At 62.5% G+C, this 19,032-nt stretch overlaps 1 protein-coding gene across 1 annotated transcript; it reads left to right on the top strand.

Annotated features, from left to right (window-relative positions):
- The first annotated feature begins 419 nt into the window (after positions 1-419).
- On the top strand, positions 420-15,795 carry PTTG1IP (PTTG1 interacting protein). The gene is made up of 6 exons (XM_059164930.1): positions 420-645; positions 6,270-6,322; positions 7,699-7,807; positions 10,949-11,123; positions 11,831-11,877; positions 14,141-15,795. The coding sequence occupies exons 1-6, from the start codon at positions 531-533 to the stop codon at positions 14,185-14,187; spliced, it is 546 nt and encodes a 181-aa protein (XP_059020913.1). The 5' UTR covers positions 420-530; the 3' UTR covers positions 14,188-15,795.
- Positions 15,796-19,032: the final 3,237 nt, after the last annotated feature.

Genomic DNA, 19,032 nt, shown 5'->3' with positions numbered 1-19,032 from the left:
TCCCCGACTCGGGCGCCCGCGGCCCTGCGAGCTCCCTTCCGTGCGCACGGGTCCGTCCGGCTGCGGGCGAGGACACCACCACCAGGTCCCCGGGCCACCCTGCAACCGCCGCACGGCCTCAGGGACCAGGTCACCGCACCCCTGCGGCCGGCGACACCCGCCGCGCCCCACCGCCCCCCGCCCGCAGCCGCGCAGGCGCACCGAGCCGCAGCAAGCCCCGCCTCCCACGGCCCCGCCTCCCGCGGCCCCGCCCCCGCCCCCGCCCCCGCAGCCTGGCCTTCAGCCGCGCACGCGCACTGAGCCTCGGGAGGCGCCTCGGGAGGCGGGGGAACACGGGCCGCGGAGGGAGGGCGGGTCGGCTGGGGCGGGGCGAGCAGGGACCCGCGGCTGCGCACTCGGCCGTACCCTCGCCCCGCCCACTTCCGGCGTGAGGCTCTTCCGGGGGTGGGGGGCAGCCCGCCGAGCCCCGCCGCGGAGGTGGACAGTGTCCGCCTGACGTCCGACCCACCGGCCGAGGGGCTGCGGCCAGCATGGCGTCCGGCGGCGCTCCCGGGCTGACGCGGCGCTGGCGGCTGCTCCTCCGCGGCGCCGCGCTCTTCCTGCTGCTGCTTTCGGCGGCCGCGGCGCAGGAGCCGTCCGGGGCGGGTGAGGGACGCGGGGTCCGGGGCGGGGCGGGGCGGGGGGGGGGACGCGGGGGGTCCGGGGCGAGGCGGGGCGGGGGGGGGACGCGGGGTCCGGGGCGGGGCGGGGCGGGGGGGGGACGCGGGGTCCGGGGCGGGGCGGGAGGGGGACGGCGGCGTCCGAGTCGGGGTCGGGGCAGGGAGGTGCTGAGGGACGCGGGGTCCGGGTCCGGAGGAGGGGGAGGTGGAGTGGGCGGTGGGGTCCGGGGCGGGGCGGTGGGGAGGGACGCGGGGTCCTGGGCCGGTGGAGGGGCCACCGTTTGTGTGGGTTCAGCGTCCGGCGCGGGGGGGGCCGGGCCTGCAGGGTGGTCCTGGCGCAGTACCGCTTGCCGCCCCGCTGTCCTCTCTGAAGGAGCGGGCGGTTGAGATTCCAAGTCTGGAGGAGCGCTTGCTGGCCCCGCAGCCGTCGGGTCGGGGTGTCCGGGTGCCAGGCCCTTGAGGACTGGGGGGAGGGCAGGTGGGGGTGTGGCGCAGGGGGCACCACTGCCTTCGGGGAGGCATCCCTGTGTGCCTCGGGGGAGGCGGGAAAGCAGGGTGCCAGGGGACCTGCGGTGTGTGCAGACGGCGGACCTGGGGCGGGTGTGTGTCCTGACTGTGCTGCCGGGGGCTGGGGCCGTGGTGGTCAACAGACAGTTCCTGGGGGGACCCGCCGAGAAACAGTGCTCTCGAAGGGAGTGTAGGACCCAGGGCCGGACTGACGTTTTAGAAGGTTCCAGAAGTGCAGTATTGCGGGAGGGTGGCCTGCTGTGGGGCCGTGGAGGGGGCCAGAAGGTGCTCAAATCAGCCTCTGGGCCTGGGGAAAAGGCCAGGAAGCCGGGCAGTGTCAGGGCTCGGCTTGTTTGAGGACTCTGTCGCTGCGGGGAGGTGCCATGTGATCGCTGTTCTGGCATCCAGCTGACCTCGGCTCCAGGGCCTACAGGTCGCGCTGCCCTGGGGCGCGTGTTTTTCTCCGCTCCCTGCTAGCCCAGGCGTTGGTGGGTTCTGCGTGGCACGGCAGGGCACCCTTCTTGTGTGACCCTGTTGAATGTTTATTTCCCCATGGACCGATCTCAAGTCTGCTTCCGTGTGTGTGTGTGTGTGTGTGTGTGTGTGTATCGGGAGGGATGACCCCATGAGCCAGCTGCCTGAAGGGCGCAGAAGAGCTCTGTGGTGGCCTGTCCCACCCCTACCCTTACTGTCCTTACCGAGGGCACTGGACTTGGAGGGGCTTGCTGTTCCTCTCCAGCCGGTCTCCTGCTGAGAACCAGGGCTTTCCAGACCTGTGTGAGGGCGCTACAGCGTGTCTCCACATGCTGCCTATTACTGTACACGCACACCGCCCCCGATTTACACGCGTCTTCCGGAGGACTTTGTGACTTTGCGGTGGTGCGAAAGCGAGAGGCATTCAGGACAGCTGGTGCTTGGAACTGGGGATGTGGGTCTTTGCCCAGGTCAGCAATGTGCAGTCCTGTCCAGAGCCGGGGCGGCCCTGCGGTCACACCGCTGTTCTGTGGGTCACTTGGGGTAGTGTCCGGTCATCCACGGGAGCTAGTCCACGCTCCCTCGGCAGACAGGCAGTGTGCGAGGTGGTTCTGGCCAACTGTCGGCCACCGGAAGCGTTCTCAGCATGGTTAAGATTGGCTGGGTGTAGGAACCGGGTTCGTCATGGGATCTTTTCCACGTACAGTGGGGTTCTTGGGGTGTAACCTGTCCTAAGCCAAGGGCTGTCTGGCACTCGTGGCTCTTTTGTTTCTTCTGAGATACGGAGATGAGCAGCATGTTTCTGTGAATGAACTTTGCACCCTTGTTCCTCATGTGACACCGGTGAGGTCGGTGCTCTGTCCCTGGACGGAGTGAGAACGGTGGCCTCCCAGGGACCCGCTGGTGCCGCCCTCTGGCCTGTGCATGTGACACACGCACAGGGAATGTAATCTTACTTGTTCCTTCACCTTTTCAAAACAGATCTCTCTACGCACACCAGCACGTGTCCTCTGTCCTGAACAGGCTCCCTGGAATCTCGAGGCCACAGTGTGACCAGGGGCCACAGGCTGACATATCTGAACACAAGGACCTTTCTTTTTCTTCATTTGTCTTTTCATTTAGTTTTCAAAGGGACCAGCATGTCAGGTTTTCTAACCATTGGTCAGTGGACCCTCAGCCAAAGATCCCAGGACTTCCAGAGCCAGGATGTTGACTCCTAGTGTCAGACGTAGAGACGGGAGGGTGGCGTGGACTTCTGTGGTGGTCAGCGCATGGTTTTCTGCACCCCGGTCCTTGAAGCAGGAGCTGGGAGTTAGTGTATGTCGCCCAGAGAGAGAGAGAGATCTGGAGAGAGAGAATCTGGAGATCTGGAGAGAGAGAATGGAGCTTTCCCCCGGCTGCTGGTTCCCAGGAGTGCCGTGGGCGGTTTCTGTGGGCATGGATAGCTGCCAGGTGCTGGGTCAGGGGCAGGAGGGCACTGGTGTCTCTGGACTCTGGCTCTCTGGTCCAGAGGCCCGGCGTGCACGAGGCCGATGGCGTGTGTCTGGGAGTGTAGTCCACACGAGTCCAGCTGTCAGAAAGACTTCAGAAAGGAAAAAAATCCCATGAGAGAGTTCTATGCCCCCCCAACGTGGCCGCTCTGTTAAGACTGATGAGAAGTCCACCCTTTCTTGTAGAGTTTTCCAGAAGGACTTGCGAGGGGGGCGTGTCAACAGCTGTGTAGACTTTCACGGCAGGAAAACGTCAGAGCTGCAGAAAAGTAGGAGGAAGGAGCCGTACAGCGGACCTGCCATGCTCTCTGTGCTCGGCGCTTCCCCGTCTGCGCGGCCGGGCAGCGCGTTACCGTCATGGCCGAACCGTCAGAACTTGGCTCTCTGCGGCCCTTCGCCCCGACGTCCCGCAGGGTGGGCCTCCCGAGGACCAGGGCATTCGGGGCTGCGGGGGAGCGCCCCGAGCCCAGTCTGGCCGGTCAGCGTTGGTGTGCTCCGCGAACGCTGCGACGTGGTCTGCGGTTTCTGTACGCGTTCGCTGGTGGTCCCGTAACGTCCAGGACCCCGCCGGGGCACTCGGCTCCGTTCCCCGGATACTGCCGCGGTCGGTCTTGTCTGCTGTCCTCTGGCGTGGATTCCAGGGCGTTGGGACCGGACTCAGCCGTGCATGGCCATTGTTCCCCTGCACCCCTCGGGGCCCTGCCGGCATCCGTCCCGCTGTCCTGTCCTCATCTCCTGCTAAGGAGACGCTTTGAGACCAGAAGTGTCTGGTCACCTCACAGACGGGCACGGTGGCCTTGGCCTCCAGGTTTACTGAGGCTGCAGAACGGCAGGCCTTGAGCCCTTTGCCACCGCTCTGCCCTGGCCGATTGGCCTCCCTCTGCTGGTTCCATGTCTGCGTGAGATCCTGGACCATTCCAGAGGCTAGAGTCTATTGTGGTCAGTCACTCTGTCATTGTCCTGTTGGACAAGGACGACCCCCCCCCCATTCAAGTGGGCTTCTGGGTCCTTTTGCATTGACCCCGAAGTTGGTGGCCCTCAGGTGCGGCAGTCTGTCCGAGGTCCAGCTTGTCCTTCTCTGTCCCGGTGCTGGGATCCGCTGTTTCTCCCAGGAGTCCTGGCTCCAGTCGGTAGGGGGACAGTGTCTAGAAACTAAGGCCCCTATGCTGCCGGGTGTCGCCCTCCAGACCCTCAGCAGCCAGGGTGAAGGGGTGGGTGTGGCGGTGGAGTCCCTGGCCTGGCCCAGGGGCCCAGGCCTGCTCTGGGCACGGCCAGTCCCGCTGCCCGGCGCCTGTACCTGCTGCTGTCGACGGCTGCCGCGGCACTGGGGTGCTTGCAGGAATCCAGGTGCTCCATGGGTCGTCCGTTTTCTTTCCTTCCTGGAGCCAGGTCAGGTGTGTGGTAAGAGCAGTACTTGGCAGGGGCTTCCACATACCGCCAGGGGCTCTGCGAGGAGCGCCGTCCAGCAGGAATGCGGGCCAGCAGGTGCTCAGTGGGCTTCCGCGCTGTAGGTGAAGCAGGCTCGTGTTGGGCTGGCAGACCATGGGCGAGTCCGGCCTGACCGGTGCCAGGCCGCTCTGTGCGCGTCCTGCTCAGCGGGCACGATGGGCGCATGCACAGCCGGGGGCTGGAGTGCTCGGCCCGCATCTCACACAGGGTTGTGGGCTGCGCACAGCCTCCCCTTGGGCGATCTGCTGTGTCTCCTCTGTGCCCGAGCTGTCCTGTGCCCTCCCGAACCCTCTGTGAGGCTCTGTGAAGCCCTCACTGTGAAATGCAGGGTCTCATGTGTACTGTGGGATGAAGGACACTGTGTCACCCTGGCCCCCTGTCCAGCTCTGGATGTGCCTCTCTCTCTGGAGGTTCAGGCCACCGTGGTCCCGTTCCTGGTTTAGGGGAGTTGCTCCAGGGCTGCGTGTCCCGGGAATCCAGCGGGATGGTCTTCGTGTCGGGTTTCCACGGGTCCCCGGACTACGGCTAAGTTCGTCCGTGTGTGAGGCGCCCAGTGCGCTTCTAGTGGCTCCGCAGTGTCCTGTTGCACGACGCGCGGCCAGACTCCAGTGCTGGGGCTTCTGGGCTGTTCGCAGCTTTTTGCTGTTGCTAGGAGGGTGCTGGGGCGTCTTGGCGGCTCAGCTGGCTAAGCGTCTTTCTGTGGCTCGGGTCATGATCCCCCTTCCTGGGGTGGAGCCGTCCTCCCCAGGGGGTTCCCTGCTCAGCGGGAAGCCCGCTTGTCCCTCTCCCTCTGCCCCCCCCCCCCATGCGTGCTCTCGCGCACTCCCTCTGGCTCTCAGATGACGTCTTGAGTGTTTCCGTGCAGGTCTTCCTGGGGCCTTACACCCTGACTTTCTTGGTGCGCTACCTGGGTGGGGGTGCCGAGCCCCCGGGGAGGCGTAGGTTTGGTTCACGAGCAGACGCCCTCTCTTCTCTTCAGCGGTGGAACCCTCTGCCCTCCCGCCTCCCAGAGTTCCCAGTGGCTCTGTGTCCGCGCCGACACTGAACGTTGAGGGTCTTTCTCGTTTTGGTCCCTCTGGTGGGTGTGGGGTGGGGTCTGCTTCTGACGTTCGCCGCGGTTCCTGCTGCCGGGTGAGCTCGCACGCAGGTTCCAGGTCCCCGTGTGTGTTTTGAGTCACGGGTGTGGTGCTACACGCCGGAGGAGGGACGGGCGCGTTTCATTCATATCCTGGTTCCGTCCTCGCCATGCGCTGGAGTTCCAGACCTGCTGGCTGCCTGCGCTTTGGCCAGGGCCATGCGGTGCCTCGGGACCGGCATCCGCTGATTGTGGAGCCTTCTCCTGCAGGTCTGGTGGACCTGGGGGGCTGAGGCCTGGCTCTGGTCTCGTGGGCCTGGCATTGCTGCGGCCTGGCGCTCCAAGGAGAGCGTGTGCTGAGGAGTCAGCAGGCCTGGGGTTTGTGGACACAGCCTCTGTGTGCCGAGGCCTGTTTGCCCCACAACCCCTTGCAGATGGGAGCCTAGGTGCTGGGTCTGCGTCCTCCCTGAGGCCCTGTGGGTGCCCCTGGAAGGCTGGGTGCCAGGAGACGGTGTGTGGCTCCGGGTTTGGGAGTGGAACCTTCCCCCCATCCCCCCAGCCCTGAGTGCACGTTTGAGCCTGGCCTGACTCAGTGATGTGTCTTCTTCCCCACAGCTTGCTCCCAGAACACAAACAGAACCTGTGAGGAGTGCCTGAAAAATGTCTCTGTAAGTAGCACAGCCCCCTCCTCGGCCCTGGGCCCCTCTGTGCCAGACAGTGACCTGCTGGGGCCGCCCGAGCTGCTCCGCACCAAGGACAGCCATCCTCCTGAGCGCCTGTGGCTTTCAGTAACACGGTTAGAAAGCTGGGAAGCTCTAGACACTGGAAACTTGCATTATTTGAAAATGGAGGACTTACCCAAAGTTGTTCTCCAGGACCAGGCTGCTGCAGGGAGGGTGGTCTCCGATGGCCAGAGCGGAGGGACCCGACCGCTGCTCTGCGCCGTGTACGCATGCCGTGTAGCCCTGGGAGAGCCCGGGCTCCGTCTTCCTCATGTCCGCAGTGGACTTGTCCCCTGGCCGGGGGCTCAAATACCTGGTTTTTTCTCCTTTTGAAAATCTCAGAGAAGACAAGTCTGTGAAATGCTTGCCCTTCGGACTCAAAGTACCAAGTGCAAGGCCTGACCCGAGGAGGGTCCGAGAGGGCTACCTGAGCACCCGTCCAGGCCGTGCGCGCGCCTGGTGCCGTGAGCGCCCGAGAGGGCCGCGGCCCGGGCTGCCGTCTCTGCACCGGCCTCATTGGTGTTTTTGGGGACTCAGGCAGGAGCGTCCGAGGGGTGCCCCCCAGCTCTGAGGTTCTGGGCCTGGGCCTTTGAGCTAAGATGCGCTGCTATTTGTTGTTTAATGTATTTATTCATCTGAGAGAGACAGAGACAGAGAGGATGGGCAGGGGAGCAGCAGAGGGAGAAGTGAACTCCCCGCTGCGCAGGGGGCTGGGTGTGGACTCCAGGCCAGGACCGTGAGGTCACATCCTGAGCTGAAGGGACACAGGCACCCCCGGATGCACTGTCTGTAAGATGGCCGGGCCCCCCATGCTGTTGGAGAGGCCAGTGTTTTCCAGGGCCACTAAAGCCCAGTGACACCGACTTACTGCGCTCCGCCTGTGGGCCCGCCGGGTCCCGCCTGCCCTCCTGCAGATGAAGGGAGATAGGCACCCCGCTGGGGGGGGTGCTACTGACGGGAAGGCGATGGGGAGGCGGGGTGGTGCTGAGGGGGCGCTCAGGGGAGGGCACACGTGTTTGGGGAAGAATGTTCTGGGCAGAAGGAGTAGCCGTGCTAAGACTCTGGGCAGGGAGCCACCTGGCAGCTTTGAGGACGTGCACCGAGGCCAAGAGGCCGGGCAGGGTGCCTGGTGGGAGAGGGTTTGTGGAACCTCAGCCCTGGTGGGCCACGTGGGTGGAGCTGATGGGGTGGGGTTGGGGCCGAGGCCTTCCAGCCCCGCACCCGAGGGGGAGCAGGAGGTGGGGGGGCCGAGGCCCGGACGGTCTGGTTCTTGGGTGCGTGTGGTGCACTTCTGACCCGTGTCGGATGTCCTTCTCTCCCAGTGTCTGTGGTGCCACACCAGCAAGGCGTGCTTGGACTACCCCGTGAGCAGGATCCTGCCGCCCAGCTCCCTCTGTAAGCTGAGTTCCGCACGCTGGGGCGTGTGCTGGGGTAAGTCTTCGTTCTCACAGCGTTCTGGCCAAATCTGTGCTGTCTGGGACAATCTGGTTGTGCTCAGTGAGTGTGGCTGCTGGAGCATGTGCTCTCCACGGGGAGCCTGAAGCCGGGGAGAGTGCGCGCTTCCCGGGAGGGCTGCTGGCAGTCCCCGGGGGCTGGACGCCTCTGTCCTGCCAGTCTGTGCGGCGACTGCGTGGTGCCCTGCAGGTGTCCACGCCTGGTGCTGCTGGGGGCACGCTGGCATCCCCGTGCTGCCATCAGTGGGCTCGTGGGGCAGCAGCCCACACTCACTTCCACGGGCACAGTCACGGGGTCCCTGCAGTAGGTCTGCGGACGGTGTCCCGGAGCGGCTGCGGGAGTTCCTGTTGTCCCCTGGCCCTGCCAACACTTGGGGTGGTCAGGCGTCTGCTTTTTAGTCTGGCTGGTGGGTGTGAAGTGGTATCTCCTTGTGGTTTTAATTTGTATTTCTCTGATGACTCCACCTTTTACGTGGAGGCACTTTTGATCAGTCTCCTGTGCAGTGAGGCTCCTGCCTCAGGGCCGTGGGGCAGGCTGAGTGCCTGTCACGGGTCAGATGAACTTTCATCTGGGGGGTGGGGAGCAGGGAACGAGCCAGGGGCTGCGGGAGGCGCGCTCCGTGGGTGGGACAGGTGCCCCTGCTTCCCGAGAGAAGGTGCACGTGATGTCATTTGTGCCGGGGCTGCGTGGACCTGAAGCGTGCCTCCTGGGACTTGGGTCAGTGGGGTTGTCCCCGGTCCTTGCGTGCAGTGAGGAGGGCTGGGGCGATGCAGAAGGGCCGGGGGCTTGTGCCGTGCTGTCTGGGGATCCCGGGAGGGCCCCGAGGCCTCCTAGATGTCCGGGCAGCACGGAACTGTAATTCCAGACCTCACACCACAGGAGCTCTTTGTTCTGATAGAAAACTTCAGAATCATCTTATCCAGGCGGCTCAGGCTCCTGGGAATGGGGGCCCACAGTGTTTTTTCCCACTACGATTGGGATTTCTGTATTTTTTAAAAGATTTTATTTATTTATTTGACAGACATAGGAAGAGAGGGAACACAAACAGGGGGAGTGGGAGAGGGAGAAGTAGGCTCCTGCTGAGCAGGGAGCCCGATGTGGGGCTTGATCCCAGGACCCCGGGATCATGACCTGAGCTGAAGGCAGACGATTAACTGACCTTCACTGACCCAGCCCCCTAGGCGCCCCGTGGGATTTCTGTGGTTGTAACTCATTTTAGCTGTTAGTCAGAAAAGCTGTTTGGGGGCAGACGTGTCTCCGAGCCAGGTATCTTGCTGACCTGCTGGGTGTTTAAGTGCAGTGTTGGAAAGTTCTGTTGTCCACACCTGCTGCCACCTGCCCGCGGAGGTCTTCCCTGATCACATGCCGGCCATGACGGTGCACTGTGCGGCTCTTCCAGAACAGGCGGCAGGAGGAGAAGCCAAGTGATTTTGGCTTGGAGGACACTGCATCAGACGGGACCCTGATTCTGCTGGTCGGAGGACGTGCACGGACTCGAGGCCAGCCTGTGAGGCTCACGGCTGACCTGTGTGGTGTGTCAGGCTCCCGGCGGTGGTGTCCCTGTGCATCCCGATGCCGGGCCCTCCCCTGGCGCAGCACAGCATGCGTGACCCTGCAGTCCCAGGAGACAGAGCAGACTCGGGGGACCTTGCCGTCTGGGGTGGAGCTCCCTCCCGCAGCTGCCTCGGTGGCCGTCTGAATGGGACGAGTGCACACATTGGCCAGATACCAGAGCTCTTGATGGCTCTGGTTTGAATTAAATAGAAAAGTATTGGCGGGTTTCGGTTTATTTTATTTTTTTTTTTTTAAGATTTTATTTATTTATTTGACAGAGATCACAAGTAGGCAGAGAGGCAGGCAGAGGTTGGGGGGGAAGCAGGCTCCCTGCCGAGCAGAGAGCCCGATGCAGGGCTCGATCCCAGGACCCTGACACCATGACCTGAGCCGAAGGCAGAGGTTTAACCCACTGAGCCACCCAGACGCCCCTTATTTTTTTAAGATTTATTTATTTGAGAGAGAAAGAGAGCACGTAGAGGGAAAGTGGAGGGAGAAGCAGGCTCCCACCAAGCAGAGAGCCCCACGTGGGACTTGATCTCAGGTCCCTGGGATCACGACCACAGCCGAAGGCAGATGCCTAATCGACTGAGCCATCCTGGCGCCCCGGGTTTGGGTTTATTATTAGCCTTTCAGAGAAGTTAGAATCGTGAAGCTTGTTTTAACTATGTGTTTGTCTGAGGAGTTGGGTTTTGACGGGAAATCATCACATCATTGGCAGCCGAGGAGGCAGCCGTCTGCAGACTCTGTGGCTCCACGGTCGTCCCTCTGACTGCCAGGGTCAGAAGCTGTCCCTAGGGAAGAAAATGCAGGCGACCTTGAACAGCCCAGGGGTTAGAGGCGCTGACGCCCCGCACTTGAAAATCCGCGCCTGACTGCTGGTTTCCCGGAAGCAGATGGGAGCCTAGGTGCTGGGTCTGCGTCTGCTGCTCCCTGCCGGGGACAGAGGCTTGCTAACGGCAGAGCAGTCACCTGTGCATGTGTGTGCATGTGTCCGTGTGTGCGTGTGCACATGTGTGTGCGCGTGTGTTACATGCACCCCGTGCTGTGCTCCCACGGGGAAGTAGGCCACAGAGAAGGAAACGTGCAGGAGAAGGTCATCAGGAAGAGACGGTGTCCATACAGTACCGGCCTGGATCTGGGGAGCCGATACCCACAGATCATGGACCCGCGCGGTGCAGACCGTGTTCAAGGGCCGGTGGTGTCGGGCTGTGGACTTGGGTTCAGGTGACGGGAGTAGCTGCCCCAGGCTTCACTTTGGTTTGCAAAGTTCCACAGAGTCTAGAAGTGTGTCAGGACGGTCTGCACGCCCTGCGGGGCTTTCTCCTCCCCGGCTCCTGTTGCTAAGTCACCTCAGGCTTACCGCGCTGAGAAATGCTGCCTTGTGGCCTGTGGCCCTGTGGCCTGGGGCTGTGGTAGTTCATTGAGAAGTTCTCGAGTCACACACCCACCCTGAGAGGCGATCTGGGGGCCGGCCCAGTTCTAGGACTGCCGTCTGCCCCCAGGGGTGGGGGGCTCCTTCGGGGCCCTGTCCTGACCCCCTGACTCCGGCTGACCTTGCAGTGAACTTCGAGGCGCTGATCATCACGCTGTCGGTGGTGGGGGGAGCTGTGCTCCTGGCCGTGGCCGTGTGCTGCGCCTACTGCTGCTGCCGCAGGAAGAGGAGCCGCAAGCCGGATAAGAGCGAGGAGAGGGCGGCGCGGGAGCGCGAGGAGCGCCGGATCCGGCAGGAGGAGAGGTGCGGGCTGGGCTGGCTGGCCTGCGAGGCCGCGGCAGGTGTCACTTGTGGGCCCGAGCTCTCTCCAGCTTTGGGGGGCCCGTGGGCCACACGCTGGGGTCGTGGGACAGCGCGTGGGCTCTTATCCTCCTGGGCGGCCACGGGTGGGACAGAGGCCCAGCACATGCCCGTCTGCCTGTGCTTGGGGCGGGCCTCTTGCAGCCAGCACGCTGAGACCCCATTCTCCCCTCGTGGAGCGCTTTGGGGGGGAGCGTGTGGGAGGCTGCCACGGGCCGGGCCGCTGTGGCAGGTGTGGCGGGTCCCCGGGCCTTGCCTGACGGGAGCGGGAGTGTGGCTTGGCGACGTGCTGCCGCGTCAGGTGCTGCCAGTGGGTGCTGTCCCCGCAGGGCCATCAGCTCTGGAGAAGGATGAGCACGTGTACATTCCCAGCCTCGTGCAGAGCGTGGTGTTAGATTTTCACTTATCAGCGTGGCTTCTTTACATGAAAAATATTTTAAGAAATCTTAGTATTGGGCATTTGAATCGCCTTTGTTAAAGCAACCGAATGACAGGACGTGGGAACGACCTCAGAAGACGGTGCCGGTCGTCACCCTGCCCGGCCCAGGGCCATCCGCGCCTGTCCCCGGCCTCTCTGGAAGGAAGTGACGAGAACGTCTTTTAGCGTCATGAGATATTCTGATGCCAAATGAGATTCTTTTGTTTTTTAGGAGAGCGGAGATGAAATCAAGACACGATGAAATCAGAAAAAAATACGGTAAGGGCAGATGGAACGTCCACATCCGTTGGGTTTGGTCGGGAGCGGACGCCGTGCTGGGGGCTGGGAGCGCTTCCCTCGTCCGCCCCCCGCGCTGGGCAGCTGGGCAGCTGGGCGTGCTCCGTGTGGGCTGGGACGAGCGAGCCCACGAGTGTCTTGGAAGATGAAGCCCTGGCGTGTTTTTCTCTCTCCAGACTTCCTAGTACTGCTTACTCCCAGGTGGGGGATGTGACCAGGCTCTGTGTGGCTCCTGGCCTGTCCCCACGTTTGGGAGACATGGGGTGTCCGTGGTGGCCGCAGGCCTCCCCCGCCTCGCCGCCTTGGGTGCACGCTGCTCCCACACCTGACCTCGCGGGCTGTGCTCCCCGTAGGGCCTTGGCCACAGCTGTCCATGTCCAGGCCTTCTGTCTGGTTTCGTTTGGAGAGAGTTCGGGGGCTGAGGCGGGGGAGTGACTCATTCTTTACTAAGCCTGCTCTTGCATGGGGTTAGCGGTTGGGATTGGGAGAAGGGGACTCACGGGGCCTCCCTGGCGACCGCCACGGGGCCTGCAGCCCTGGGCCATGGAGCTTCCCTTGACCTCGTGACCAGAAGATGAGATGCTCTGTGGTAGGTGGACCAGGCAGCTAGGCCAAAGGCTAAGTACAAGGAAAATTTCAAAATCCTGTCCAGCTGGTGCACTCATTGTGGAGTTCTCCATACGGAAGAACTGTTTCATGGTGTTTTAAGATCCTGGGCACTAAACAGTGCGTCCCCAGGGCTCAAGTCCCTCTGGCCCGGGCTGATGGCCACACGCCTCCACCTCCATCCACATGGGCCTCCTCTGACTGTCACGTCCTTGGGTTGGGTGGCCCGGGGTTGAGGGGACCCCACCAGCCTGCCGGTGTTGGTTCCCAGGCACGAGGCTGCCCCGACTGCCCCTCCTCCCGCCACTGGGTCTCGTCTGTTGAAGGTGAGATGTCCGGCCGCCGAGAGCCTTCTCTGGTTAGCGCCCTCCCGGCCTCCGCTCCGTGTGCCCCTGTCTCGGCCAGCCTTGCGTGTCTCTCTCGCTGCCCCTGGCGCTGGCCCTGGGGTCGGGGGCTTCCTCCCCGTGTAGGTGGTGACAGACTCCGTGTGGGCGAGATGACCTGTCTAGCGGTCTCGGCTCGGTGCCCTCTGCCCCCGGTGCCCACTGAGCATCTGCTCCCCTCAGCTGGGCCCCTTGGTTTTCCATGACGGTGAAAAGCGTGGAAGGAAGCTTGTTGGCGTCTGATTAACGCCAGTGTAAATAAAGACCAGACAGCGCGTGCCCGGGCACTCACACGGACTCATGCCGAAGTGCCTTCGTTGCCGGCACACGTAGCTTCCAGGCCTTCCCCTTGGCCCTGTGCATGCTGGGCCTGGCGGCGTCTCAGGCCGGGCTCAGGGGCAGACGCCGATCCTGTAACAGCGCCCCGGGGCGGCTCCTGCCAACCGTTTCATTGGTCCGGGGGGCCCATACTTGACTGATGAAGCTCGCTCTTACCTGCTGACGCGAAGCCCATAGAGCGAACTGGACTTCGGAAGGAGCTGGCGGGAGGGTTCCCAGGGGCCCACGGGAGCCGCGGATTGGCACGCGCTGCGGCGGACACACAGCCCCGGCACGGATGAAGCCCTTCTCTAGGCTCTAGAAGCCGTTCGACTTCTGATCGCATAACCGTTTCTCCCCCTCAACACTAGAAAAGACAGCTGGGAGCCGTTGGGCTTTGTCCTTCCCCAGCATGACGGCGTGTGTGGCGTTTGGCATCTGAACGCCCTTGACCGGACCCCGTGGGCCTCCTCCCCAGGCCTGAGGCGCGTAGTCCTCCCCCTCGGACAGACCTGGACCGGCTGCTCCACGTCCCCAGTGTCTCCCACAGCAGAGGGCTGTGTCCTACCGCCCCCGGGGATGGCGGCATGAGGTGCAGGTTTCCGAAGTGGGGAGAGGTGTGCGTTTGTGGGGTGCGGGGAGGGAGCTTGTCTTTGTGCATTTGGCACCTAAGGCTGATGACCAAGTACGTTGTGGTTACGTCGGGACACGCAACAGGGAGATTGAAGGTCACCTTGTTCTAAGTTCGTCCCACCACGAGGACGAGGAAGGGAAGGTGGTTTTGTAGGTCACCGTGGTTTGGCGTTGGGATCGGCGCGGCGCCCGGACGCCTGTCTCGTGCGGCCTCCGTGGGTGCGGCCGTATAACTCCGCCGTCCTGCTCTCCGCGTCTCGCTGCGTCCCGTGAGTGACTTTGTAACCGGGGCTCTGTCGTTCCAGGTTTGTTTAAAGAAGAAAACCCGTATGCCCGGTTCGAGAACAACTGAGAGCACCGCCCGCCCCATCCCTGCCGAGGACACAGCACATGGCCGCCCACGCCCGAGAGCTTCTGTCCCCTTCTCTGTATCTGTCCTCAGTCACTTGAGACACTAAGCCTGTCAGGGGTGGGGTGGTTTGGTTTGGTTGCTAATGTGAGGAGGAAAGGACATTCCGTCACTCATTTCCGACACTAAGCCACCCGCCCCTGCCTTCCCTGCTGATGGGGGCGGGGGGTGGGGGGGGCGGCACCTGTCCCTCGGCCACTCCCCTTGAGCCCAGCGGCCTCCCCAGGTGGCGCACAAACAGCACCAGGGTTCTGCTCACCTTGGGTCTGTGTTGCGTTTTCATTCTTTTTAAAATAATTCTTGGATTTCATTCTTCCACCTAAAACATTCCACCAAAAAACTTCACTGTCAAAGTTCAGACCACTTATTGGATAGTTTTTAATTCGTGTCTTTACCAGAACATCAAGATTTTTTTCCCAGTGGAAGCCCGAAAGCTGCCTCTCCAGCCAACTGCCACGAGAACACAGAGCCGTGGGGCCTGGACAGGCCGCCGCCCCGCTCGCCTTCCTGCCCGCGACAGCAGGTGGCAGGCTCTGTGTGTGCGAGGCTCCTGCCTGTCAGGCTGGTGGCACTGTGTCACTTGGGGACCCTGGGTTGTCCCGAAAGAGGGAGGGGCCAAGCACCCGCAGGCCCCTCTTTGGGGCTCTGCCCACCGGGGAGGCAGGGTGTCTCCCGGCGAGAGGGGTTTCCACGTGTTCGTCAAACGAGCCCCATCCCGGAACCCTGCTCCTGCGGGTGTGTGGGGAGGACTCCTGTGGAGGCCGCGTCTCGGGAGGCCGGCCGTGGCCTCTAGGCTCGCCTCTGTGCGATTCCATTCCTGTCAGATCAAGGTCTAGGACTTCAGGAAACAGACCAAGCATTTGGCGTCTAGGGCGGTAGCCGACAATGACGGGACCGTCAACAGCCTTTCTGAGCTCTGAAAACAGGCCCAGGGGCCACAGGGCTTCGGATTAGGAAGACATTTGGCTTTGAGAAAGTGGGTGGACAGGAACATAGAAGGACACATTCCGCTTTCACACTTGCGACCCCGCCGTCAGAGCCCTGTCCCTCAAGCGTCCCGTAAAGTGTGGCGCCGTCCCGGAATTCCCACGAGCGGGGAGCTGACCTCCGCAAACTTTGTCGCCTCTCAGACTTCTTGGGCATTTAATTGCAGTTTAAAGTACTTTGATACATTCCTAAGTCTTTTATAGCCGCTTGCAGACTTTGTCTTTCACTGTGTATTCATAAAAGAAAGTTTGTAACTGACTCCGGCAACCCTGCCTTAGCACAGTGGACTCTGGGCCCGGCCGGATCTCGCGTCGGACTGGTGGGCCCAGCCCGGTCTCGCGTCCGGGTCGCCGAGCCCCCGCTCTCCTACCATGTATGGAATCCCGGCCCGGGGTGCGGAGCCCACAGCAGGGCGTCTCGGGGGCTGTCTCAGTCCCTGTGCTTTTTCTGGAACAGGCCTAGGAGCAGCCGTATATTGTAACCTCAAGGAAACCACAAAGCTCAGAGTGCCTTAATTTTAACCAGTTTCCAAAAAACAGTTTAATACACACTTTGTTCAATACACTTCGTGTCCTCATGTCTCATTTCTCCATCGTATTAGGTGACTGCTTGAAGAGCGGCAGGTAGACATTCTACATAGTTTTTTTTTTTTTTTAAGGTTGATTTATTCTGAAGAGAGCGAGCCTGTGGGTGGGCAGGGTGGGCACAGAGGGAGAGAATTCAACCCAGGCTCCACGCCCAGTGCGGAGCCTGGCATGGGGCTCGATGCCATGGCCCTGAGATCGTGACCTGAGCTGAAACCAAGACAGCGGTCAGACACCGAACCGACTGTGCTGCAGGGGTGCCCTGCCGCATGGAGACCTCTGACCTATCCCACGTGTGAGAGCAATCCTGGCTTCGGTACCATGGCCAAGGGGGTGACTGCCACATCCTCAAGTTGTCTGTTACCTGTTACCCTCTCCCCCAGCTGTTTGCTGTGCATCCAACAAGTGCATAGACTCAGGCTGGTGTTCTGCACACCCCTGCCCCTTCTCCCACCCAGCACTGCTTTCCTTCGGCTTAGCTGCAATCAGACACAGAGAACAGGGAGAAAGCGGTTCTGCCTGGAGCTTCGTGTCCTTGCTGTAACTGCCGGCAGACTTCCCCCCCGGGGTGGGGGTCTTCAGTGCCCGGCCGGTGAGGAGCGCCTGTCCCTCTTCTGAGCTGCTGCGGAGCACCTGGGGCGGCCGCCGAAGTCGTGGGATCTCTGGGACTTCCTCTGTGCTGCAAACTCCGAAGGCCGAGACTGTCGGCACCGCGATCCCATGTGAGCCCACCTGGTGTCCCCCAGGGCTGTGCAGGAGCCGCACTGGGGCACTTCTGGGTCACAGGGCGGGAACCAGGCAGTGCAGGCTTGTCCTGGGACATCAAGGTCCAGGTGCAGTCATGGGGTATCTCTGTGCCCCTCATGTCCTTAGGGTATCTGGGCCACTCAGGAAACAGTCACCTCGGATTTGTTGAGAAAGTTCAAAGTCTAATTATGGCAAGACCAGTGCTTGGCAAGGACGGGTGAATGAAGTCCTTCCATCATGATGTCCGCTTTTGAGAAACAGTCCCCTCGCTGGGGTTTAAGAAGCACACCGTCGGGGGGGCGTCCGTGGCCGTTCCCACCCGTGCGTTCTTGCTGTCCTCCCAGAGCCCGGCCGTGTCATGTGCGGCTCTGCGGATGCCACTGAGCACGTGGCCGCCACCTCCCCGGGGGGCCTCGCCCCGCCTGGGCTCCCCGCCATCAGCCCGTCCCCGGGGGCCCTTCCGCCGCCCCCCATCTCACTGGGAGGCGCTGCTGTGCGGTGGGCACAGACGAGCTGCTGGGTGAGGCCGCAGGGGTGCAGCAGAGGCAGGACGGGAGGCGTGAGGCAGGGGAGGCCAGAGCGGATTCCAGCGGCGGGACCAGGCCCCTCTGGCTGCTGCAGGGTCTGCGGCTCCCCGCCCTCCTCCTCCCCCCCACTAGCCCCTTCAGACATGCCTGCTGCTCCTGCTGGTCTCTTCGGGGCTGTGCGGGGCCGGTCTCGGGCCCGGCTGCTTCAGCGGCAGTTCTGGGTGCCGACCCCTCCAGGAGGGGCGGCAGGTGCCCCGTGAGGCCCCAGAGCTGCAGGCTCCCGATGCCCAGTGCTTTGCAGATGCCTGCTGTCTCGTTGTCGCCGCCGCCACCGGAGAGCTGCTTCTGGCCCCACATCGAGGTGGAGGAGCCCGCGGCTCTGGCGGCAGCCACGTCTTTGTGGGGTGCCCTGGTACAGAGGTGTCCGGCCAAGCCTGGCGGGAGGTGGGGCAGGAGGCATGGACTCCCCCTGCGGGATGCTGGGAGGGGTGAAGGCGCAGTGTTGCTGCGCCCCCATCCCCGGTCCCACGCATTCTGCTGAGGACATGGCCCCCCAAGGCGGCCTGTGAGTCCAGAGGATCTGCCCAAGGATAGAAATGGCTTGAGGTGCACGGATATCTGTCACCCCGGCTGCAACTGTGGACAGATGGCCGCGCGTCTGGAGGCCCCAAGCCTGGAGATGTTCACTGGCTGGCAGGGCTTTCTTCCCCGGGGCCTTGCAGCCAGGGATCCCTGGGGCCCTTGGAGTCCTGCACCCCTGCTGGCAGGCAGCCTGGCCTCTCCGCAATGCCACCAGCAGGAGCTGGGTACTGGGCCTGGGAGTGCACCCCACCCTCACTGGGGCCCTCTCTGGCCCGGCCAGGGTCAGCCGCCGAGGCCATCCCAACAGCTCCGCCACGTCCCCCGGAAAGCGCTGGAGGACGCTGGTCTGGAGGTCCCACCCCATGCACAGAGCAGACACTGACCCTGCGGAGAAACACCAGGGGAGCAGCTCGGCCACAACGTACGTGATCTGGCGGGGTTTCTGCTCTCCAGAGCTGAAGGGTGCTGTTTACCCCGGTTCCGCAGCAGTGGCCTCATTGTTTGAACCCTGGATGCTAAGAACAGCTGCTCACCACAGATAAATCACTTTTTTTTTTTTTTTTTAAGATTCTATTTATTTACTTGAGAGAGGGAGAGCGTGTGTGTGCACCTGGTGGGGGGGCGGCAGAGGGAGAAGCAGGCCCCCCGCAGAGCAGGGAACCCAACACCCAGGATCAGGGATCAAGACTCGAGCCGAAGGCAGGCACTTGACCAACAGAGCCCCCCAGGCACCCCACTGGTTGGCCCAGCCACCTGCACCCCAAGTCCTCGCCTGGAAGTCCTCGGCAGGGTCTCCAGTCTCCGCCCCCTCCCCCCGGAACCGTGTTTTCCTTCGGTTTCATTAGGAGCCACTTCTTATTCTACTTCTGAGTGACCCACATTTGTTGAAATGAAGTCCCGGCGTCTCTCAGGCTGGGGACCGAGGTTCGGGATTTTCCGTAGGCCTCCTGATGCCGGACTTCATACCCCTGATAACAGCATTGCCTGTTTCCTTGTTTTCAGCATTTTGACGAAGTCATGGGGGCCACCTCAGGCTACTCAAGATGATCTTTGACTCTCTTGTTTAGACGGCAGGGGGCGGGGAAGGGGCGCTGCCGGCTGGGGGCCGTGCCAGGCCAACAATGGGGACCCAGGGAACTGGAAGAGGGAGTAACTCGGCATAAAGAATTGTTAACCAGGCATAAGGTACAGCTAACTCGGTATGAAGAAAAGTTAACCCTTAGGGTGCCTTTGGGGGCTCTGTCGGTCAAGCGTCTGCCTTCAGCTCAGCTCATGATCCTGGGGTCCTGGGATCGAGCCCCGCATCGGGCCCCCCGCTTCTCCCTCTTCGTCTGCCTTTCCCTACCCCCAACCCCATGCTC

The sequence above is a fragment of the Mustela lutreola genome, chromosome 2 (assembly GCF_030435805.1).
Source record: "Mustela lutreola isolate mMusLut2 chromosome 2, mMusLut2.pri, whole genome shotgun sequence".
Classification (NCBI taxonomy): domain Eukaryota; kingdom Metazoa; phylum Chordata; class Mammalia; order Carnivora; family Mustelidae; genus Mustela; species Mustela lutreola.
The sequence above is the reverse complement of the archived record's forward strand: the minus strand, read 5'-3'. Positions and strand labels throughout refer to the sequence as shown.

Bases quoted from the DNA above. Each gene is read 5' to 3' on its own strand.
- PTTG1IP (XM_059164930.1), top strand. From the start codon at position 531: ATGGCGTCCGGCGGCGCTCCCGGGCTGACGCGGCGCTGGCGGCTGCTC. The intron at 646-6,269 runs GTGAGGGACGCG...TCTTCCCCACAG, and splicing joins GCAGGAGCCGTCCGGGGCGG to CTTGCTCCCAGAACACAAAC. The intron at 7,808-10,948 runs GTAAGTCTTCGT...CTGACCTTGCAG, and splicing joins ACGCTGGGGCGTGTGCTGGG to TGAACTTCGAGGCGCTGATC.